The sequence below is a fragment of the Schistocerca nitens genome, chromosome 4 (assembly GCF_023898315.1).
Source record: "Schistocerca nitens isolate TAMUIC-IGC-003100 chromosome 4, iqSchNite1.1, whole genome shotgun sequence".
In the NCBI taxonomy this organism is placed as follows: domain Eukaryota; kingdom Metazoa; phylum Arthropoda; class Insecta; order Orthoptera; family Acrididae; genus Schistocerca; species Schistocerca nitens.
The window spans coordinates 829273803-829299313 of NC_064617.1; the positions used below are offsets into that span (position 1 = coordinate 829273803).

The 25511-nt window shown below is 38.4% G+C and overlaps 1 protein-coding gene across 2 annotated transcripts in view; it reads left to right on the forward strand.

Moving 5' to 3' along the window:
* Window positions 1-24803, forward strand: part of LOC126253258 (nuclear pore complex protein Nup98-Nup96) — a 134222-nt gene extending 109419 nt beyond the window's left edge. For both annotated transcript variants that reach the window (XM_049954463.1, XM_049954462.1), the window contains 4 exons: window positions 53-180; window positions 7081-7311; window positions 11123-11376; window positions 20130-24803. In XM_049954463.1, coding sequence (XP_049810420.1) covers window positions 53-180; window positions 7081-7311; window positions 11123-11376; window positions 20130-20144 — 628 coding nt within the window. In that variant the 3' untranslated portion in view covers window positions 20145-24803. The remainder of the gene's footprint in view (window positions 1-52; window positions 181-7080; window positions 7312-11122; window positions 11377-20129) is intronic.
* The last annotated feature ends 708 nt before the right edge of the window (window positions 24804-25511 follow it).

Here is a 25511-nt window from a genome sequence, read left to right on the forward strand (position 1 = left end):
TCTTACACAACTGTGTAAAAAGAAATAAATAACTTGGAATCTTGTTATTTAGCACTCCTGTTCGGGCACGGAATAGTGCAGAAATGGAAGCAAGAGAACAACAGCCAGTGGAGCCATTGAGTGATAGGTTGCAACAGTCTTCTATATCTGCAGGGACTGGAGCTAATGAAGAATTACCTGGTATGTATTATGCTTCTAATGATTAACATTAAGTGTTTCATAGTTGTTACTTCCTCCTGTACTGGTTAAGAACTAGTAATTTTTAAGAGCTGTAAATAAGTGCTGTATGGTCTTTCCTGTATTGAAGTGTTTGCTTAGAGCATTTTTGTAAAGTATGTGGATTTATGTTAATTAGTTTGCTAAAAATAAAAGTGATGTATAGTGGGGCAACCGAAACATGTCACTTAAAGGTAATTCGACAGACAACATAATGTTGGCAGTATGTTTGATAAGCAAATGAGGAATGTGAGATGTGGCAGCTTCTGAACCAGTTATAGCACAGCAACATAAGTTAGTTCCAACATTGATTTTCCCCTGTAGCTATTCGTGTGTATGCATTGTGAGCATGTGTGCGACCATTTGCTTCTGTATAGTTGAGTTATGTCACCGCTTGACTAAAGTTTTTGTTTATTGAAAAATGACATCAAAGAGACATCATTTACCTAGTGATAATCCATTGTGTTGTGGATTTCCTTTAAATAGTCAGGCTACGAAGGACGTGCGAGTTTCACCAGCAAGAAAAAGAATTTGTTGTTGTTCATGAACATCTGTCAGTTCCTGCTGATAAAGTTTTAGGGCATACCTTGACAACTCTAGGAATCAATAAAAGTACTGCAATAAAGAAAGGGGTGCTGTTTCAAGACTTAAGAGACGCTGTAGTAAATCATGTGTAGCAAAACCCCTGTGGGCAAAACTGTATTTTTCAGTACCTGTGGGGGAGAAGCCTTGCCTGTTTGCAGACCCCAATTTATCCAAAACCGATCCAATTTGTTGGTACGTTTATGGACATTATAGTAGGAAAGAATACCCCTCAATAACAAAGGTGTTATAAGGTATAGGCTTCCACTTTAAAAAGTTAGATGGACAAAAACTGTTGTGTGAAAAAGCTCATGTTGTTGTGGCTCATTATATCCTCTTACATAAAATTATAGGTATAGATTTCCTTTCAATTATATGATTAAGGAAATGTGGTTCAGCTCTGCAGAAGCAGTTGATAAGTTGTGGACAGTTGATACACCGAATAGCAGCAGTCATCAGCCAACACGAAGAGGAGCCTGGTTAATTGCTGCCGATGTAGGTTCTTCAAACGAGTATGTGCATGAAGAACTTTCAGTCAAGAAAACATGTGACTATGATGAGGGCCTGGACCATCCACGATTTCTGCAGTGGTTAAAAATTTTTTGCTCCAGTTCAGCATTCAGGCAATATTTGTAATGGATAATGCATGTTACCTTTCAGTGATATCAGATACAACTCCTACAAATAATGACAACAGCGTAACTGTTGCAGTGGTTGCTGGTGAAAGACATTGCTGTGGATGTGGGTCTGACAGAGCTGCTGTTATATTCACTTGTGAGGCAAAGTAAGCCTGTGATGCCTACGTATGTTGTGGATGAAGTTACAAGGGAACAGGATCAAATAGTTATTAGTCTACCACCTTATCACTCCCATTTCAACCCAATAGAATTGGTTGGGAGTGATGTTAAGACCTACATTAGAAATAATAATAAGAAGTCTTTAACCATAACAGAAGCAGAAAGCGTATCATGTGAAGGTCTTACAGTTGTAGATGCCACCTGATGGAGGAAGAAAGTAGACCATATTGATAAGCTTATGAGATAAGGAAGGACTACAGATGATGATACAAATGACAATGAACAATTAACGATTTCTCATCATGATGATGATGACGGTTTTCTCACCAATTCAGATGATGGTAGAGAACTGGATGATCTTGCACCATTGACTTTGTAAATTGGATAATGTAAAGCCTTGAAAGTCTCTTCGGGTTTGCTGCCGGATCCTAAAATCAACTTGACTCGATATTTCGGCGATCCAACTGTTCGCCATCTTCAGGAAATGCTGCTTCTGCTGATGAGTCCCGCTGAGAACTGACGCAAGATTGCAATTCGACGCCCTATATAGGCCACCGTTCAGTACACGGCGCATGCGCCGCCCATCACGGTTTCTGGCTTCCAAAACAGGGAGGTGGCGCCGCCCTTAGTGAAACACTGCTGGCAACGATATATCGCAATCAAAGCCGCACCGAAGAACGTTCAGTTTTGATGCGAGATAATACAGGATTCCACGTTTTGCTAAGAGGAAACCCATTGTCCCTGTTGATTAAATTATCAGCCAACCTAATTTCAATCGCCTCTTTATACACACTATTCCAAAAACTGGAAATGGTGGCAATTACAACAGTTTCCTCAAATTTCATGTTGTGTCCCTCATTTAGGCAGTGTTCTGCTACGGCCGATTTTTCCGGCTATTGTAGCCTCGTGTGACGTCGATGTTCCACACATCCGTCATTCACTGTGCGAATAGAACGGCCAACATAAGCTTTCCCACATTGACACGGGATTTTGTACACCCCGGGTTTCCTAAGTCCCAAATCATCCTTCACAGAGCCGAGCAGAGCCGTAATCTTAGAGGGTGGACGGAACACACTCTTAATGTTAAAACTCCTTAAAATTCGTCCAATCTTAAACGATAAGCCTCCAGCATAAGGAAGAAAGGCCACAGATGTATGTTCCTCTTCGGACAATTCCGGAGACGGTCCAAATTCCATAGCCCGACGAATCTGTTCCTCGGTGTATCCATTTTCCTTAAAACAGTCATCAAATGCTCAAGTTCTTGGGTTAAGCTGTCTGCGTCGGAAATGGCATATGCTCTCCGTACCAAAGTCCTAAGGACGCCACTACGTTGGTGTGGTGGATGACAACTCTGAGGGTGAGGGTGCAGATACAAATCTGTGTGTGTCGGCTTTCAGTGAACACTGTGTCCCAAAGTTCCATCTGGTTTTTTATAAACCATTACGTCTAAAAATGGAAGCATCCCATCATTTTCAACCTCCATAGTAAATTTAATACGGGGATGATAATGTAAATGTTTCCAGAATTAATTATTTCACTCTGCAGCAGAGTATGTACCTGTTTTATAATTGTTCATAGTGTGTTCTTTGTTATGCTTAGGTTTATATTATTATGTGACATTTTATATGCAGCTGTTACAATAACAATTTGGAACAACTTCTCATTGACACTGTCATTAACTTTGGTTTTTATGTATTTATTTCACAGTTTCATGTGTTATCAAACTCTATTTCTCGTGAGCTATTTTCTCCATAATCCAAAATAGGCTCTTTGTTATACGTACATATACATTATTATGTGATGGCTGATACACAGGTGATTGCAATGTACATTTACAAAATATATTTGGGGGATATCAGTGGTGCTGTGTGCGGTGGCTATTGATTGTAACCATGCAAATGCAGTACAGCCAACTACACACGCACTGTCAGTTGACATGTTTCAGCGGCCCAGGTATACCTACTGGAATGAACTAAATGTTTAATTTAGGTGAAAGGTACATCATCTTAAAATCCTTTTGCTGTAGTTTACAGTTCCAACAAATGTTATTAATTCACATGCTTTGAGACACATACATTGTGTATATAAAGAACAGTATTATGAAAAGGATAGATTGCTACCCACCATATAGAGGAGACGTTGAGGCACAGGCAGGCACAATGAAAATACTGCTGTAGAATAAAGTTTTTGGACAAAATGCGTGCTTTTGAAGTAGAAAAACACACTCCTTCCCACGAGCACAACTTGCGCGCGCGCGCGCTTACACACACACACACACACACACACACACACACGACCATGACCACTGTGTCTGTATCTACATCTATGTTGTTGTTGTCATTGTCGTTGTTGTTGTTGTTTTTGTTGTTGTCGTCTTCAGTCCTGAGACTGGTTTGCTGCAGCTCTCCATGCTACTCTATCCTGTGCAAGCTTCTTCATCTCCCAGTACTTACTGAACCCTACATCCTTCTGAATCTGCTAGTGTATCCATCTCTTGGTCTCCCTCTATGATTTTTACTCTCCACACTGCCCTCCAATCTATGTATAGATAGTTAAATGCTATACATAAGTTGCATTTTCCTGTTGTAAGGAGACTATGATTGCCTTGCCAATCATGGTTTTTTGTTTAGCATTGAATAAATCAATTTCCTTCCTTCATGTGCTGCCAGGTGGAGACTGCTTAGCTCTTGAACTGATTAGTTACGTTAGTGACAAGGATATATCTTAGGAGGGAATTGTTATTCCGAAACTGGTTGTACTTGAAAAAACTTCTCTATTCCTGACTGCTTAAAAAAAAAAAAAGAGAGAGAGAGAGGTTATGGGTACATTGGTTGGTAGTTTTAAAATTTTGAGTTCCAAATATGTTATATTTTAAAAGATTATTGTAAATTATCTTCCAGATTAACACTTCATCAACCTTGTTTTAAGATAAAATCAAACAATGGAAGCTCTATGTAGGAAAAGCTAGATTGCTACTTACTGTAAAGAAGACCTGTTACGCTGCAGACAGGCACAATTAAGACACAGAAACAAAGCAAGACACGTAAACATTAATGGTATTGAAACACTAAATTTGCACTAATAAAGTAGATAATCTAAGGCATTAAATAATAATTCTAATTGAAATACTACTTCGGGAGTACACTCATTCCAAGAATAAAACAGCATTTGGCGTGTTTATTACTTCAGAAAAGTGTTTTCAGAAAAGCAGGTGATGAAGAGGAGGATCCAGACGGCTCAGGTTGTGAAACAGCCATTATGTTCAGCTGGATATTGTGCCACAGGGTGGTCCACGCTGCACTTGGCCACAGTGTGGCGGCAGCCGTTCATCCTGGTGGACAACTGGTTGGTAGTCATACCAATTAAAAAGCTGTGCAGTGAAAGGAGCAGAGCTGGTATATGACATATGCTTTTGCAGATGGCCTGGCCTCTGATGGGGTGGGATAAGCCTGTGACAGGACTGGGATAGCAAGTGCTATGTGGGGGGGATTGGGCAAGTGGGTCTTCCACAGGGATGGGCCAAGATGTTGTGAAGGTTAAGTGGGTGACAGAACACCACTTTAGAAAGGGTGCGAAGGATCTTGGGTGGTTGTCCCTCATTTTGGGGCATTATGATAGATTATCAAAGCCCTGATGAAGGATGTAATTTAGTTGTTCCAGTCCAGACAAGTATTGGGTGACAGAGGGGGCACTTCTTTAAAGCTGGTTTTTGGGGATGTGTGGGGATATCCCCCTCCCACATTCTTGGCTCCCAAAATTATCCCAGCCTCAGCATATGATAACCTACTGCCCCACACCCTCCACCCAACAGTTTCTGCCCCCTCTGTCCTATATCCTGCTCTCAATTCATGTTCCCTTGCCCTCATTGTGCTTGCTCTCTGCCAGTGCACCCACCGGAGTCTTCTCCTCTCTGATCTTCTCCTTATCCACATCCCCCCCCCCCCCCAAAAAAAAAAGAAAAACAAAAAAAACCACACACACACACACACACACACACACACACACACACACACACACACACACACAGTGTCCTGACACTGCCCCTGGCAGCCTTGTCCCATTGTCTTCTGGTCCCTGCATGCTGCGTGATCATCTCCCCCCCTGTACTCTGCTATCCTTCCCCCTTCACTGTCCCACAATCAGAAGTGGGATTGCTGCTTTCATACAACACAACAGTTACAGTCCGACTGGAGTGGTGTGACGAGTGTCTGCGTGTGTGAATGTGTGTGCTTTTTTTTTCCTTTGTCTTCTGAAAAAGGCTTTGGCTGAAATCTTAGTGTGTAATAGTCTTTCCATTGTGCCTGTCTGTAACTAGTGTCATCTTTATGTTGAGTAGCAGCCTATCCTTTTCATAACTGTCAATGTTAATATTAGAGTGCAGCACTGTACTTCTCAGTTTTCATTTATTCAAAAGACCGAAACTACGTTTCTTGGTTTAATCTTTGTTTTAACTAGCTGTCATCTGATAATTAGTTTCTGTCTTAACACAGTTTTTGTGATTTTTATGTTTATATTGGGAATGCCAATTTAATATACATGTATGTATGTGTCTCGATAACTTAACAAGTGTCATCGTAACGTTAATTCTTTTTTCTGTTTGTTTCTCAAAATTACAACTGTTTGTCCTCGCTTGTCTTCTGTGAATTGTAACTGGCAAACCGTGTTGGTTGCGGGCCAGCATACACAACAGTTATTCTGCTAGGGTTCATACTTTGTCTAGCCTTTGGATATTAATGAGTTAAACTTTGTAATGATGTTGTTGTGGTTAACACTGCCCTTAGATACCAATTAAAGTGTAAACATGGTAGGTTTTTAATATTTTTGATACTTTTAATACTTTTATCGAAATGTATATTTAAATTTCGTCAGGTGATTTTCACATTAACTGAAGGATAGTTTTTAAATTTGCTACAGCAGATCTGAAAACTGTTGTTAGTCAACTGAAACTAGTTATTGTGTAGTATTACATTTTATTCTGATGAAGACTATTAAAATTTTTAATGTGTAAAATAATACTTATGATGTTCATATAGTCACCCTTGCGTCTTCTACATTGTTTGGACAGTTGAATGGCATAAAGGCACTTCATCTACCAAGGAATACCTAATGTAATGCAGGAATGATATAGTGACAAATATTTGAAATTGTTTCCAAAATATGGGACTTCATTAGACTAGATGCACCATCAAATAACTGTAGATTAATTCAGAATGTATAAATCATAATAATATCTGTTTTGAAAAACTGTATTTATAGCAATCAGCATAAATGTGGAACGGTGCAACTTCTGATCTCTCTTCGCTGTCTTTGCTCAGGTCTTTGTAATAATGTGGCATGGTTTTTGCACGAACTTGGACATTTGTTAAAGAGAAATTGTGGTACAACCTAGGAGAGTTTGTCTGCTGGGGAATGGTTGCCTACCTCATACGATTTATAGGGCAGTGGTTCTTTCTGTTTGATTTAATACTTCACAAACTTGTTACAGGAGAGAGGAATAATGATGCAGAAACAGGTGGTCCTGTGGAACAGCACCCTGCAAGAATTGTCTTGACACGTGCTGGATATTATACAATTCCCTCACTAGATGAACTGGCAAGTTGTGTTGAGTCTGATGGTAGCTGTATTGTTGATAACTTTACTGTTGGGCGAGAAGGTTATGGGAATGTCTTCTTCCCAGATCAGATGGATGTTGCGGGTCTCAATTTAGATGAAATAGGTAAGTATTTCATTGGAAAAGTTGAATTATTCTTCATGAGGCTGTGTTTGCTTCAGCATTAAGAAACTCTTCTTTTAAGTGACCTGCTGCTGGAAAAATTTGGAATGGCCTTTTTTTTCCACTGGTAAAAATAAATGTTGCATATTGCTTCATTATCAATACTGAATGTAACAGGAAACAGAACTGATTTTGTTCAGCCAGGTACAGTCATAAGAAAACAATAATAAAGAAGATAAACACTTTCCCACTTGATGAACACCAAAAAACCTTACAAAAGATTCCATTGCAACTACCACAGTTCCCTCTCATTGTCAGCTTGCATGATGCATTGTTTATGAATCTGTTGGCCCTCATAACAGTGGCCAACAGTGAAAATGTAACTGGTATGAAGCGTGTGTTTGATTACTATATTGACGACACTGGTAAAGAAAATAGCAGCTTCCAAGGTAAAGGGTGGGCATTAATTGTATTTATATTTTATTAGCATTCATTGTCAATCCCTTCCCACATAGGTTTCAAAATCTCAATAATGGCAGACAGAGTGATGAAGTTTCACGCAACAACAGCTGTTTCTTTTTGGTACTATTTTTAGGCTGGGCTCCTAGCAAGAAGAGAAGGGGAAGAGGAAGAGAGGAACAGAACGTGTTTCATTTAAGCATAGATTCAATCTGTACAAGCTGTGTTCTGTTCGTGTGCTGGGTGAACATTTTAGTGAAGTGTAGTTAGTGCGTGTGAGCACTGTAATTCCTGTGGTTCAATTTGCGTCACAAATGCGTAAATAGTGCTGACAACTTTCACTTCATTTGCAGACAGGCTACATGGAAATCGCAATGGAGGCCAGTCACGCCATGTATTAGGAAGGCATACAGACTGTACTTTGGCTGTGAAATTGGGGACAAGGACAAGTTTCATTCGTGGTTGAATTGTAAAAGATCTTCCATGGGCTTTTTTACATCCATGCTCTGGGGGAGAATCATCAAACCATGTGAATGATTCATACTTTTGTATGAGAACTCTATTAACATATGGTATTTCCAAGAGGAAACAGTCTTCCTTGACGTATCGTAACACCCTGTCGAACATGGGACCTGTGCCTCATGGAGACAGACTGCCTGTCTCAACTTATTGTGATAGTGATGAGGGCGGTAGTGAAACTAGTGCTACACCATCACCTTCAAAATGGAGTTCTTTGAAAGATCCTGTTTTTTGTGTAATGATGAGTGTACAGAGATTTACAGAATAACTCTGTGTAAACTTAATGAACTAGTGAGAAATCTGGAATTGCTGAAAGGTAAAGCCGAACTGTTGGTGTCAGAACTGCAAGAGTAGAACTGTCTCGATAAGACGGTAAATATGACTGCATTCTGTAACCGTCATATGCCATTGCTTCCGGTTTTTCGAAAATGAAAAGAACTTAGTATTTTATAGTGATGCACAGGGACTAAAGGCAACTATGGGCATTGATTATAATAGTGATTAGTGGAGATCATTCATCGACTCCTCCATTGTAAGTCTCAAGTATGTACTACTGCATAATGGCAATGTGTTACCATTGATTCCAGTTGCGTATGCACGTTACATGAAAGAAAGATATGATAAGATGAAACAATTGCCATTGCTATTGAACTGTGATGAGTTTGAATGACAGATTTCTGAGGGTCTGAACGTAATAGGCGTATTATGTGGACTACAACATGGCTACACCAAATTCTGTTGCATCCCGCGTCTCTGGGACAGCCATGCCAAAACACTTCATTATAAAGAGAAAGATTTGTCTAAGATGCAGTCTCTTGAACCAGAATCCCTCAATATTATGCATGAAACACTTTGGAAAAAAATTACGGCCATGGACAAAACTGGAAAAGCTTTTGTCTGTTTGTGCAAGAAATTTCCATATTTCAGCAAGGCGAGAATAAAAGAGGGGATTTTCATGGGTCTCCAGATAAGCAAACTGTACAAAAATGAGCATTCCAACACCATCTTGACAGATGAAAAAAAGTTAGTATGGGATACCTTTGTTCAAGTGTAACAAACTTGGGGCATAACTTCAAAACAAGAGCTAATCTTGCATTTTCATTATCAGTGCACCCAAAAACATAAAGATCATCTTTTTGCATGCCAGTTACAGAAAAAAGTAAAATTTTGTTGACTAATGGTCCTTCATGGGAAAGGACGATTGCAAACCACTGGTTTTAGCATGGCCTAAGCATTCTCAGTGCAGTTAAGATTTGGAGACTGTGGAGGCCATTCCTTCCACCTGATTCTGTGCTTTATCAGGAAAGTATTTGCAAGATTGTGACGGTGGTGGCACACATTGCCATCCATCAGCTTGAATTGCAATCCAATACACCCACCGAATGGAGCCACAATGCACACAAGGATGTGATCCTAGTTCTTCACACTCCAAAACATGACTGAACTGTCTTGATACGTGTGGCGGTCTGCAATACAGTTAGGTTGTAAAAGTAGCTCTTGTTGCCACCACACATGAATATCAGTATTGTCAGGGTTGAGACATGTAGGTGTCATCAGAAAAGAGTATTGTATCACACTGCTGCCTAGTCCACTGCAAGTGGTTTCATGCACATGCGACAGAAAGGTACCCCCCCCCCCCCCCCCCTCCTCCTCGCCTTCCAGACTCGATTTACAGGAAGAGCTGTGAGTGGAGTCTTGTTACATATCATTTGTGTTAACACCTGCACTTCTGTGGCAGTTTACACTGCTGCTGTGTAGAGGGTTTCTGCTTGCTGTTAAATGCACATATCGGTCCTTAAAACCTATTCCATTTTCGTCCACAGCCATTTCTGTGACGATCTTCAACCAATCGTGTCACTAGAAACTTGTTCCAGATGCTGGAGACATCACTTTGATTCACGGCAACATTCACTGCATTGTCCACTTGTCTCATTCCCTTCACCATTAGAGCGACTATAAATAGTTTCTGATCATACATTGTTGTTATCTGAACTATTCTAAAGCAACACAACTACTGTAATGACACCAGCACTAGTACTACAGTCTTTACAAGTGAAACAATTGCCATAGATTGCATGTACTGCACCCTCATGGTAGAGAAAAGGACTGTTTCTGATAGAATTACATTACAAACAAACTAATGTATTGATATATTTCTGAATCAGAACATTCAATATTAAAATTTCCTCAGTATGCAACATTTATTTTGGCCACTGTATTTCCAGGTAAAGGTTGTAATAATTGTGTAATATGAGTCCAAGAAATGTGTTGTTTCTGTAATGACACCAAAGCTAAAGCTTTTGTTGCTAGTTATCTAATAGTGAAATAATTCTGCTGCAAAAATGTTTGCAGCTTTTTGGCTGAACGAAACACACATATTTAGTTCAGGAAATGCTTTCTGAGGATGACCTTTTGATGACCAGAATTTAAATACAATTAGGAAAAAAAAATACTGTTAATGTAGTGCAGTGTTTGAACATATTCCAGGAATTTGTACAGAATGAAAGGAAACAGTTGCATTGGGCACTTTACTGTATACCTAAGTTTCATTATTTAAAAGCATGAGGCAGTAATTTCTAAAAATGGCTTCTTCACTCATTGGCTTAAGAAGTAAGAAATAATGAAGGGAATGCATTCTCTGGGATTAAATACGTTGTTCTAGACTAATGAATACCACATTTAACAGAAAATTCATTAGCGTTGGAGTATTCCGTGAGTGTCATTTCTGTGACTCAAATGAATCTCCAGATTTAGTTTTGTGCAAGATTGAAAGAGATGTTCAAAATATATTTTTGAGTTCGCTTTATGTGATGATTGCCTTTACTGAATATTTCAGTACATTTTCGCCATAAGGAAGTACTGCTTTACCCTGATGATAATGTCAAGCCGCCTTTTGGTGAGGGACTGAACCGGCGTGCTCAAGTGACTTTGGATCGTGTGTGGCCTCAAGACAAGTCCAGCCATGAGCTAATACGTGATCCAGACACTCTTGTTGCTCTTGGGTTCGAAGAGAAACTAAGGCGTGTTTGCTCTCGCATGGGCGCTAGATTTGTCGAATATCGTCCACAAACTGGGTCTTGGGTATTCAAGGTATGTATAAATATTGACTCTAGGAAGTGTTTGTGTGTTTTTACTTCTCATGATGGTGTATCATTGTATCATATAAATGTTGTTTCTGTGTACATATTAATTAGAGATTGTTTACAATACGAGGATTGTAAAATTTTACAGAACTTCAAATTTTGATTCTTTTCATGTCATGTATCTTACTGACGACTGTTAATTAAAAAATTTGTTAAACTCATTACCTTTCTAATAGATGAATCTGCACTGGTTATTGTTCATAAACTATTGCAAAGTTCAGATATGAGCCATTAAAATTCAACAACAATATGTAAAGGATAGATTGCTACTCACCACATAGAGGAGGTGCTGAGTCACAGACAAGCCCAAAAAATGTTGTCTATACACACATTATAGTATTCTTTTTCTGTGTGTCTGTCTTTGACTTGATGCCCCCAGTTTGTGGTGAGTAGCAATCTTTCCTTTTTCTATTGCTGTTATTCCATCCAGGATTTTCCGTTTTTTAGTCATTAGAATTCTGCACACTAGTGTCACTGAAGCTTAATGTTTTGTGTTGATACATCAAACATGGAAGTATTTGGTTCTGTTGTCATACCATAAGACTATAATGCAAATTACTGACTGCGGAAAGTCTGTGCCACTATAACTTATACAGAAGAGGAAGATTAAATGTGAAAGAGCCTTTTTGTAGAAACATTTTATTTTTTATACTGGATTGAAACTTAGATTTGGCTCGAGAAGTTAGTATAAGCTCCAAGTTTGACAGTGTGACAAATAAGGGAAATTAAACTGTGGAAACCACTCACCAACTGCATTTCTTCAGATGTGAAGACATTTCTTTGATGGGCTAAATCTCACTATGCCAATATCTTTTACTTTCCAATGTTGCTGTGATACTGTTATTCCCCGTACTTTCATTTTTATTTCTTTTAAAATCCATAATTCCTTCATAGCATATCTACAATTCTTGAAAGTAATTTTAATCAATTTATTTTATCCTTGAAATGAATACCTTGGCAAGTCTGTAAACAGTCATTGTTGATACTGCCACTTATTGTAATATTTTTTTTTTTTGAAGAGACCTGGCTCCTCCTAGGAGATGTCAGCTGCATTTTCTCTCTTGTTTCAGCAGGTATTTCAAATATCATTTTTGCAGTGTATGGCTGGAGCTAGCCCATACAAATACTGCTTATCGTGTCGCTCATGCGATGGCCGGTGTCAACGGAACGTGACGATTTGTTTCCAGTTACAAATAAAATGATTTTTTAAAGTGGAATTTTACGTAACAGTGTGATAGAGCAGTCCCAAATAAGTTGAGTGTGATATTTCTTTTATCGATATGTATTAAGAGCGACAGTAAAATTAGAATAACCAGTATTCCAGTAGCAACTGAACAGTGCTGCATGGTAGTAACAATCAATGCAGGCCAGGATGGTACTGTTGCTGCTGGAGCACTGGTTATTCTTAATGTTTTACTGCCCCTGTTAATACATATTAATATCACACTTATTACACTAGGAACTGCTCTATCAAAAGGGTGTGTAAAATTCCACTTTCAAAACCATTTTGTTTGTAATGGGTAAACAGATGCTTTCTATTGACACTGCACGTCGCTTGAAAGACATAATGAGCAGTATTTGTTTGGGCAGGCTCCAGTTACACACTGTCAAAATGAAATTGGAAATCCAGAATGAGATTTTCACTCTGCAGCGGAGTGTCGGTCGGGCACACAGTTTTAATCTGTCAGGAAGTTTCAAATTGGAAATATTTGCCGAAACACCAGAGAAAACGTGTATGACGACTCGTAGGAGGGACACACTGTATATCATACTCCTGTAATTTACCTCATTATCTGTCCACTATTGTCATTTTAATAGGTGAACCTACTCACTGACTTGATTGCATAAATTGAGAGGAAATTCTACTGTAGGATTCAATGTATTTAATTTCAAATTCTAGCCAAATTTTGAGAGAATGGCATAGTCCAGATACCATTTTACATTGTTTTATTCTGCTCTCACATTGATGACATCTGTCTCCTCTGCATGGAAGAAGACAACTACTGATCATATTGTGTGTATACATGTTAAGAGTACTGATGCTTGGGCTTAGGTATGTGTATGTGCAGGTGCATTGATATAAATATTCTTAGTAGGAAGTGCAAAGTTTGTCACATCCAAACTGCAGTAAAATTGCCTTCATTGTACCTCATCAACAGAATTGAGAAGCAATTTAAACCCTGAAATATGTTTCCCATTATGTGGGAGAAGAAAAATGTACTGATGGACAGGAACAGACAAACAAAACAATAAGAACAGATGATTCACTTATGATTATTTGACTTGAGCAGCAGCTTCCCCAGCAACAACCAAAAGAAATTGCCAAAATTTGTCATTGGCTTTGTCGTTCAGTCAACTACATTTGAGTAGTGTATATGTATGTCACTACCTACCACAATAGTACTCATATATATGCCTGCTAACTCTACGGATGAAGAAGGAATTGGACAAATATGTAATGACGTAAAAGAAATTATTCACTATTTTCAGACAGAAATTTAGTAGGAAATGGAATTTGATAGTAGGGACAGGAGGAGAAGGAAAAGTAGTAGAACACGGACTAGGAGAAAAGAATAAGAAGGAAAATTAACAAGTAGAAGTTTGTCCAGAACACAAGTTGATGCTTGCTATCACACTTAGTTTAGATATTGTGAAAGAGACATGGAGACACTGAAAGGTTCCACACATATAGAGATTTTGAACTGAAAAATATTTCAGTGGGCAAATATGCACTGTGATCATAATTTACTAGTTATGAACTGCAGGACAAAATCTGAGAAGTAGCAGAAAGTCAGCAAATTTTGGAAATTGGATCTGGATAAGTTCAAACGACCAGAAGTTGTTGAGAGTTTCAAAGAGAGCATTAGGTAACAATTGACAGAAATACGTGAAAGAAATATAAGAAAAGATAAATAGGTAGCGTTGAAAGATGAAAGAGCGAAGGCATCAGAGGAACAATAGACAAATCTTAGTACACTGTCTACATTCAGGTTGCATCTTCTTGTGTGGAGTTAATTCTGCATACTGCTGGAATATCATCAGAATTAAGAGAAGGGTAATAGACTGCAGTTGAATTCAATTTTGTGATACTAAGGGAGTTAATTCAGGAAATGAGACACTGGAAATAGTAGCTAAGTTTTGCTATTTGAGCAGCAAAATAACTGACATTAGCAGAAGTAAGGAGTGTATAAAATCCAGACTTGAAATAGCAAGAAAACCTCCCCTGAAAAAGAAAAATGTTTGGGTGACAGGTATAAATTTTAAGGGTTCAGAAGCATTTGTTTTTGAAAGCATTTGTCTGGAGTATAGCCTTAATAATAGTGAAACTAGGATGTTTACCGAAAAAGCAAGAGAAAAATAGAAAGGATTTGAAATATGGTGCTACTGAAGAATGCTGAATATTAAGTGATTAGATTGGATAACTAATTATGAGGGAGGGCATTAATTTATGGCACAACTAGACTGAAATAAGAGATTGGTTGATAGGACATGTTGTGAGGCATCAATGTAAATAAGGTATTGGAGAGGCTGTGTGTGTGTGTGTGTGTGTGTGTGTGTGTGTGTTAGGGGGTTATTGACTGCAGTAAGCCAGTTCTAATGGATGCAGTTCGTAGTATTTACATAGAGATGAAGAGGCATACAAGGTGTAGACAGATGTGGAGAGCTGCGTGAAACCAGTCTTTGGATTGGAGAAGACTTCGACAAAAGCAACAACATATTTTTGAGGAGTGGGTGATTCATATTATTGCTGTGAGCCCACCAAGCAACAGCTGCCAACATGACAGACAAATTCCCCCAAAATACTGTTATGTTGCTTGATGATAAGGGAAAAGAGAGTAGTGACCTGAAGGTTTAAAACTAACTGTTACATAGGTAAGCTACCTACTTATTACACTACAAAAGGAAGAGCTATAAAAGGCCAAGGAGAATGTATGAAATTCATTAATTGCTTCATTCTGTATGAAAAAATGGGGCAGTTTCAAATTTGTTTCTGTCTTTGAAAAATTATACAGTAGTAGTGTTCACATGACCACCCATGAAAGTACTGACTATAGCTGAGTAATTTTCTAAGATATCATCTCTTTGAAAGATAGGACACTGCATTTCAGCTCCACTGCAAAGATGACAGCTGCATTTTGAATGTGTGTACTCCTTAATGTATGGACATACAGATATCAAAAAAAGTTTTGCATCACCTCGGTTCCGAGAGTTCCAGAACCTGTACAGAAAATTGGAATAGAGATCAACATAAACATCATTTCCACCCTTTTTATTGCTCATGAAAACCACACATTGCATGTTATACCCCCATATAGCGAGACCTTCAGGCGCTACTGCTACGGTCGCAGGTTTGAATCCTGCCTCGGGCATGGATGTGTGTGTGATGTCCTTAGGTTAGTTAGGTTTAAGTAGTTCTAAGTTCTAGGGGACTGATGACCTCAGATGTTAAGTCCCATAGTGCTCAGAGCCATCTGAACCATTTTTTGAGACCTTCAGAGGTGGTGGTCCAGATTGCTATATAGACCAGTACCTCTAATACCCAGTAGAACGCCCTTTTGCATAGATGCATGCCTGTATTCATCATGGCATACTATTCACAAGTTCATCAAGGCACTGCTGGTCCAGATTGTCCCACTCCTCAACAGCGATTCGTCATAGATCCCTCAGAGTGGTTGGTGGGTCACATCGTCCGTCTGTAAACAGCCCTTTTGAATCTATCCCAGGTAGGTTCAATAGGCTTCATGTCTGGAGAACATGCTGGCCACTCTAGTCAAGCGATGTCGTTATTGTGAAGGAAGTCATCCACAAGATGTGCATGATGGGGGCACGAATTGTCATCCATGAAGACTAATGCCTCACCAATATACTGCCGATATAGTTGCACTGTTGGTTGGAGGATGGCATTCATGTATCGTACAGCCATTACAGCGCCTTCCTTGACCATCAGCGGCGTATGTCGGCCCCACATAATGCCACCCCTAAACAGCAGAGAACCTCGCTGGTCAGTATGTCTAAAGCATTTAGCCTGACCAGGTTGCCTCCAAACATGTCTCAGACAATTATTTGGTTGAAGGCATATGCGACACTCATCGGTGAAGAGCACGTGATGCCAATCCTGAGCGATCCATTTGGCATGTTGTTGGGCCCATCTGTACGGCACTGCATGGTGTCGTTGCAAAGATGGACCTCGCCATGGATGTTGGGAGTGAAGTTGCACATCATGCTGCCTATTGCGCACAGTTTGAGTTGTAACATGACGTCGTGTGGCTGCACGAAAAGCATTATTCAACATGGTGGTGTTGCTGTGAGGGTTGTGCAAAGTAATTCGACAGTTTGGAACCAATCTTCGAATGTGACTTGACTGAACCATCCAGACTTCGACCTGTTATATCTGGTTCCTGGAAGCTGTCCTTGTGTCTAGTATCCCATAGACGTTTCCATTTATTAATGACGTATGCAGCCAGGGTTTCGCCATAGGCTGTATGAACAAACATCATACCACCTGGTTTAGAAGAGTTAATTTTTCTCTCTGGATAATTGGTTCCTCGTTGGAAAATGCAAACTTTTCCACATTGTTCATCAGCTATACTGGCTTTGCTGTAATTTTGGATGTTGGAAGGCCTGTTGACCTCTGGAATCTTTTTCAAGGGTTGCAAAACAGTTCTTAACTGTGTTGATATCAATCAAAAACATAAATAACAGTAAAAAACAGTGTTGAACAGAGAAAATAAAAATTAAGTCATAAAACAGAAAAAACATAAAAATGTGTTACCAGCTTTTTAAAACTACAGTATCTTTCTCTCATAGCAGAGACATTTCTTAAAATTCTTGTTGAGAGCATGGTATTTTGAGGGAAATTGTTTCTGAACTCTTTTGCATTTGGTTGACTTTAGTCAAGATAATGTTTTGCTAATGCCCGAAAGTCAGATTTTGGAAATGGAAATCTCCACTTACACGGTATTCTAATTCATGAACAGCAACTAAATTTCTCATTTGAAACTGACTTGGTAAATTACTACAGTGTCTCATAACCAAATAAAATCTTGACTTATGCTCAGAGTCAAAAAATGTTTTTTGAAAGACAACATTTTTGCCTTTGAATGTTGAATGTCAAATTTCAAACTTCAAGCAGAGCAGTAGATTATTGTGGTGGCTGATTCATCGTTCTTCTCGTGTATCCCTTGCACTAATGCCACGAGTCAAATGTCACGTGATTGTTCGAGCAAGTTCAATACTGTATCGAGTGCTTCAGTGTATAAGGAAATCTCGAACCTCTTGAAGCACATTTGCTCTACCTACCCTTCTGAATTCTACAAAATAAATCTGTATGTGACCTCAATAGCCCAAATTTCACCTGTAAAAGTAATACGATCTGTGTCTCAACCTATTAAACAAAGTAAAAATGCTTATCTCAGTAGCAAAATTTCAATGTACGAGTGTAAGATGACTCTATACTTTTTGAATGAGAAATTTGGGATGAAACCAGGTCTTATAATCGAGTAAATAAGGTGTATAGGATGTCCCAGGAGGAATGGTCAATATTCAGTGATATGACAGGAATGATAATTTGAAGGTAAAAAGTGTAGTTAACATGGGGTATAAAATGGATATCTTAAGAGCTATGAGCAGTTTGTTTTCAAAACTGTGAAACACACCTCTTTTGTTGAATGAGTGCTCCATAGCTCTTAAAGTATGTTTTTTGGAGCCAGTGTTTACTAGAATTTTTTGTTTTGAATTGTCGCTCCTGTCGTATCACTGAATACTGGCTATTTCTCCCGGGACACATTGTATAAAAAAATTATGGCTTGGCCATGGGCACTCATATGGCTGCCTCCTATGCCAAGTCATTTATGAGCCATCTAGAAGAAACCTTCATAAACTCCAAAAACCCCAAATTCCTTGTCTGATTCCTTGGTTAAGTATATCTTCATGATCTGGACACTGGGCCAAGACACCCTAGTCTCATTCCTCACCATCTTCTCTCCCATCTGCTTCATATGGTCCTCCTCAGCCCAACATGCCACCGTAATGGACGTTGACCTCCATCTTTCTATCTTTGTACATTAAATAAATGAAGCTAATGACAATAAAATCTTCAATTTGCAAAATACAAATATTTTAACTGTATCTGTTCAGTGAGTGCGTGCCACATTATGGACATCATAGAATCATTAGATGTGTAAGTATATTCATGGTTCTGAAATGTAGTACATACATTTATTGAGACACGCCCTTGAAAACGCAATTTTAAACATAAATATTCGAAAACTATTGTGAACACAAGGGAGGTATTTTTTATGTTAAGTTAGACTGTGTAAACCTACATATACCTGTATACCACAATAAGTAAAATATGACACTTAGTTGCCACAGTCTACTTTCTGTTTTGACGTGGAATGGGCCTACATTCAAGTTTCTCAAGGACACACACACAACACAAGTCAGTTACAATTTGATAGCAGTTAAATCTCCTCGTCAGTGGGCACAAATCAGTGCAGGCCTTGTACTGAAAATTTTAGATTCAGTCAATAGATAAATACTATAACTATTATCTGTGCTGGTGATGCAGTCACCAATAGCCATCTATGACAATTCTTGATGACATTGCATGCCCAAAAGTTTCAGTTGCTGCAACCATCACCTGATTTTTGAATCTGTTGCTTGTCTGTCAGTGGAGAGTGTATACTGAACCACCTGAGAAAGACAGGGTCGTTTGGGATATAATCAAGCAGTATCTAATGGATTTAGGCATGATAAACCTAGCTGAATTGACTTGGGCAGGAGCAATCTTCACACTCTCAGAATCCGTTGGTGCCAGGGCTGTAGTTGTTGAGTTCAAATTGTGACATTTTTAATGAATCTTGTGATTTAAAGGATGTGTTTACAAACAATTTTAAGTGAAGGGTTTGGAGTTGTCTTTCTGGGTTACATTTTCAAGACCTATCTACCCAGTGGAAAATGCCAGGGCAGAAGAATGCGAGTGTAATATGAAATTTCTCATCTATCACTTGAACCCTGTTTCAAAAGTTCCAGAACTTTTGAGACAAACTTCTGTAACCACAACAGCAAAGGAAGGTAATGTCATTGATTGCTGCACCACCAAGATACATGATAGCTGAGAAAGCTTGTGGGAAAGTACGACAGTGGCAGTTATTTCAGTGTTAAGTGCAAGTGTCTTGTCTGCAGAATATTGAGCCACAGGATGTGAGAGGCGCTAAACAATTTTACTGAATTTATCTTGTGAAATCTCGGGGATCTTTGTTGTGTGAACATTTTTGTCACAGATTATTTTTCATTTACATTTTTCTCGTACAAATGTATACTTAATTTTATTATGTTGCTTGCAAGTTGATCTTTGTGCTGTCAGCTTGCAATTCATAATTCTGTTGCCACATTTCAAAACATGATCTTTTAGTGTAAGAGGAATTATTTTAGATCTGTAATGTGATGTTATCACTTCTATTTCACCAACTGGCACCAAAGGAGCGAGTTTCTTGTATTTTGTGTTTATAGTAATGTTGTATTAGACATGTCAGATTGTTTCTAAGGATTAGCATTCAGTGTGACTGATTAATTACCTACTTTCCCTCTCCTAGTTTCCTTTATTTGTATATTAAGAGAAATCATATGAGAGAGATTTTATGTGGTGATGCCTTTCACATAGCTTTCTAATGCGGCGCATAAAATTTGTCCTTTCAGGTTGATCATTTCTGAGCAGAATTAAAGTGTCAGTTGCAACTTGGAGTTTCAACTAACAAGAAGTATTCAGCAAGCAACTTCTGATGTCTTACAACATGGAAAATAAATGTACGTAGCAGGATCTCATGCTGTTGGTTACCTTTCCTCCAGCATTAAATTGGTATTGCTTTAAAAATTTCCTAAGAAATGTATCCATCCATAAGAGACATATCTAGCATCATGTGAAAGTGCTTAAGAAATTCAGACTTTTATTGTGACTTTCTGATTTTGATTTTTGAATCAGTTGTTTCTAGCAACTGTGTCATCCCTGTGTTATTCTGAAGCACTGGCAGTAAGGGTCATCAGACTATTTTATAATGCCTTGTGCTTGAGTTCTTGGAGCCTGCACTGTTAATATGTAACTGAAGTTCTATTAATTTGTGCAGTTTACCTGCTGTTGAATTGTATTATCAGTAGTTGATTAGAACATATATAGTTTGTCAGTAATGTATGCATCATTGTCATTTGAAGAAATATTTATTTTTTTAAAGAAATTTAATGTGTATTACAGCTTTCCTATTTCTGCTATAGTAGAAGGTCAGATAATTTGCAGCCCATAAATGGCTTATCTGTTATCATTGTATTGAAAACAATTGTTTAACACATGGTGAAAATGAAGCATACAGGCACTGACCATTTTATGGACAAAACTTTTATTATTACTGTATGAATCATTATTTAGGACTGACTTGATAGAGATAGAAATTATAATGGTTGTTTCTGAGTATGTTCCTAAGATAAGTGTATTTAAGCTGTACATTGTTGTTATTCAAGTTTGTTTATAATATCTGTTCAAATAACTCATTATTACTGTTAAATAAATCTTTTTTGAAGGACACTTTAGTTAATAGATCAGTTCATATAGGTAAATGAGAGAATTCCATGTTTTTCTGTTTTACTGTAGTTTTAAATATGTCTTATGCAACATAATACAGCTGAGTTAGAATGCACATTGTTGTTTCATTCCTCTTTCATTAATTGTAAATCATTAGCTAAGTTTTGTTCCTGGCATGAGTTTGCTGATTTATTCTGAGTGACTGAGCGTGTTCACCATTATGGTATTATGTTCATTTTTAGATCCCCCCCCCCCCTCCAGATGTGACAATTTAAAAAACTTATTCACGCCACATAATTTGTGACATGTTTGCATTTCATTTTCATGCTTTCCAGAAGCCGCAGCAATATCAAAATTCTGCTAAAGTGACCTGTGGGTCTTGCAAGTGTACAATTTGAGTAATATTCTTACTTCGTATATTAAATCTTTGTATATGCGTGTACTTCATTATTATTATTATTATTATTATTATTATTATTATTATTATTAATGTTGTTGCTCTTCTGTTAATTGGTCATTTAGGGATGACGATAAACTTAATTTAGCATTATGACAGTTGTGTCTCCGGGACCCAGCTTCTTTTCATCAACACAGTGTGTATAGCATTTTATTATTATTTAAATCTGATGTGCAGAGGAATGCTGTTTTCCCGCCGTATGTGGTGCTGTATCAGTACTTCTAAGGCTTTGTTTTACGTGTGACAATCACATGTGGCATCTGTTTGGAACAGCTTTGTTTGCTCACATCTTATCTCTAAAGTGATAGATATCTTCATTCTTCTTTGCAGGTGCTCAGTTTCACCTTTCTAAATCGATGATCTTCACGGATATTTGATTCTTCATAGTGTGTGTGTGTGTGTGTGTGTGTGTGTGTGTGTAAAAGGGAGAGGGAGACTCTGACCGACCTTTAGCTAAAATGTTTCTTTTGTTACATTTTGGGGGTTATTTACAATTTTAATTTAATAAGAACCATTGTATCAGTGGATTTTGTGATATATGAGGATTTTACCAGTTGCTTGGTGCAGCATGTGCATGTTGATGCTATTGAATTCAAAGTTATTTTGTAATTTATTGTTTTTCTCTGTTGTGTGTGTGCTGCAACTTTTATCCATAGAAGGACAGTTATTAAGTAGTAATATTACCTTTAGCTTTTCCAGAAAATGTTGTTTATACCCCTGTACTGTTTCTGTAATGAAATTAAACAGTTGCTGAAAAAATGCGAGAATTCTATTAATAAGCATAATTACATTGTGCATAAGTTACTGAAAAATTATCAATTTTTTGTACATATCATTTGGTATTTTCTTATTTGGTGAATTTTCTCCCACCCATATACAGCAATTAATGCGAGTGAAACTAAATTTTTGTTTATGAACATGCAGTGAAGAATAACTCAACACAGCTGATTTTTGAGTTAGCCATTACTTAGTAGTTCATATTTCAGTGTTGCGGATAATATTTTATAAGTTGTTGTGTCTGTGTAACTTGAGCTTTATTGTATCATTGTGTAGTTTAGAATTGAGATCAAAGTAAGTTAAGTAAGTGATTCGTAATGACCTGTTTCATTGGTTGTGTAAAGTAAAAATTAAACTACCTAACTTGAAAGAAGTTAAGTGAATTGCAGTAACAGACCTTTAATAACTCATAATGTATGTAAATATTTTTAAAAAATTGGGCATCAAGGTGGTGTTGCTATTAAGAAACAGGAAGTTTGCTACTCATTTTACATATTGATTAGTTGCAGTAAAATGGTCTGGTTGAAATACCTGTTTGGCTCATTGTTTACTCTACTGTTTTATAAAGCATACAACCATTTACCCTTCTGAAGTAACTTTACAATTACGAGTTTTCATGTATTTTGCTTGTCTTCTAAATTTTAGTGTAACAAGCAGAGAAAAGAATGTCGTGTGAATACATGCTGAATGTGAGTATTAAAACATTTATCTGTCGACTGCAGAGACAAATTGATGATTTGAAAATTAATAAGTAGAGTAACAGGATGATGTGGTAAAATTTTTAAATGTGTTTATGGTTATTTATGTGACAAAAATGATAGATATGGTGTACAGCCGTTTTGTATACTAGGGCAGTTCAATAAGTAATGCAACACATTTTTTTTCTGAAACAGGGGTTGTTTTATTCAGCATTGAAATACACCAGGTTATTCCCCAATCTTTTAGCTACACAACACTATTTTTCAACGTAATCTCCATTCAATGCTACGGCCTTACGCCACCTTGAAATGAGGGCCTGTATGCCTGCACGGTACCATTCCACTGGTCGATGTCGGAGCCAACGTCGTACTGCATCAATAACTTCATCATCATCCGCGTAGTGCGTCCCACGGATTGCGTCCTTCATGGGGCCAAACATATGGAAATCCGACGGTGCGAGATCGGGGCTGTAGGGTGCATGAGGAAGAACAGTCCACTGAAGTTTTGTGAGCTCCTCTCGGGTGCGAAGACTTGTGTGAGGTCTTGCGTTGTCATGAAGAAGGAGAAGTTCGTTCTGATTTTTGTGCCTACGAACACGCTGAAGTCGTTTCTTCAATTTCTGAAGAGTAACACAATAACTTCAGAGTTGATCGTTTGACCATGGGGAAGGACATCGAACAGAATAACCCCTTCAGCGTCCCAGAAGACTGTAACCATGACTTTACTGGCTGACGGTATGGCTTTAAACTTTTTCTTGGTAGGGGAGTGGGTGTGGCGCCACTCCATTGATTGCCGTTTTGTTTCAGGTTCGAAGTGATGAACCCATGTTTCATCGCCTGTAACAATCTTTGACAAGAAATTGTCACCCTCAGCCACATGACGAGCAAGCAATTCCGCACAGATGGTTCTCCTTTGCTCTTTATGGTGTTCGGTTAGACAACGAGGGACCCAGCGGGAACAAACCTTTGAATATCCCAACTGGTGAACAATTGTGACAGCACTACCAACAGAGATGTCAAGTTGAGCACTGAGTTGTTTGGTGATCCGTCGATCATCTCGAACGAGTGTGTTCGCACGCTCCGCCATTGCAGGAGTCACAGCTGTGCACGGCCGGCCCGCACGCGGGAGATCAGACAGTCTTGCTTGACCTTGCGGCGATGATGACACACGCTTTGCCCAACGACTCACCGTGCTTTTGTCCACTGCCAGATCACCGTAGACATTCTGCAAGCGCCTATGAATATCTGAGATGCTCTGGTTTTCCGCCAAAAGAAACTCGATCACTGCCCGTTGTTTGCAACGCACATCCATTACAGACGCCATTTTAACAGCTCCGTACAGCGCTGCCACCTGTCGGAAGTCAATGAAACTATACGAGACGAAGCGGGAATGTTTGAAAATATTCCACAAGAAATTTCCGGTTTTTTCAACCAAAATTGGCCGAGAAAAAAAAATGTGTTGCATTACTTATTGAACTGCCCTCGTACATGCACAACTAGATAAAGACCTTGTGTTATTCCAGCTCTGAATTAAATTAATTTGTGTGCTTTGTGTTGTGAGATTGCAAATATTGATTTCTTTTCCTGTCTTATTCAAAGTATTCAGAAATGACACTCTCTTTCACTAGTGATGGAGGAGAATAATTCAGTGCTCGATTTGAACTATGGCCCCAGCACTGTCAGTGTACAAAAGTAGCTCGGAACTAAATTGTGCTACATTTGTGTTAACCATCTCTTCCAAGCGATGGTTATCCAAAAATTGTCTGTTGTTGTACATTCATTGTAAACTTTCTTATATTGTTCTTTGTAGGTTATTATAAAGACAAATTTTTATTAATGATTCAGACTAGCTGTGGATGGCAGATATAAAATAAAAATGAAAATGAAATGATCGTATGGCATTTATTGGCTGGGATATCCCCTTTGGGATTTGGCCACTGTATTGCAAATCTTTTTTTTTTTTTAAGCTGATGCCACTTCGGCAATTTGCGTGTCAATGATGATGAAAATAATGATGGACACGCAACACCCAGTCCCCTGCCAGGAATCAAACCCAGGCCACCTTGCGTGGTAGGTGATAATGCTACTGGTGTACTATGGAGGCAGACTATAAAATAGAGAAGCATGGTTATTTCAGTGCTTCTGTGAGTGTAATGTAGCTGGTTTTATTACAACTGAGTAAGTGTAGAAGTCTTTGATGAAACTAACCAGCAAGCATAACAACGTAAAAGTGATTTTTTTGTGATAACAAAACAGTTTAGGTTTTACTGTTACAACCACTGCTCTTTAGTGAAACTTTCAGTTAATTTTATAATTATGCACAGACGTTACAGGCATTGTGCAATGTTGCTTATTTAAGCTGGTAATAGAGTACCAATGCTCAGCAAAATTTAAATTATTTGTGAAGTACGCATGCTGAGTTTTATAAATTTCTCTCGTTTTTTAGCCGAGGAACCAAATTTAGTTTTCAGAAATACTAGGTACGTACACACACACACACACACACACACACACACACACACAAATTACATTGAGCTGGCACTGCACCTCAGCTGGAGTGAGGGCAGGGAGCAAGA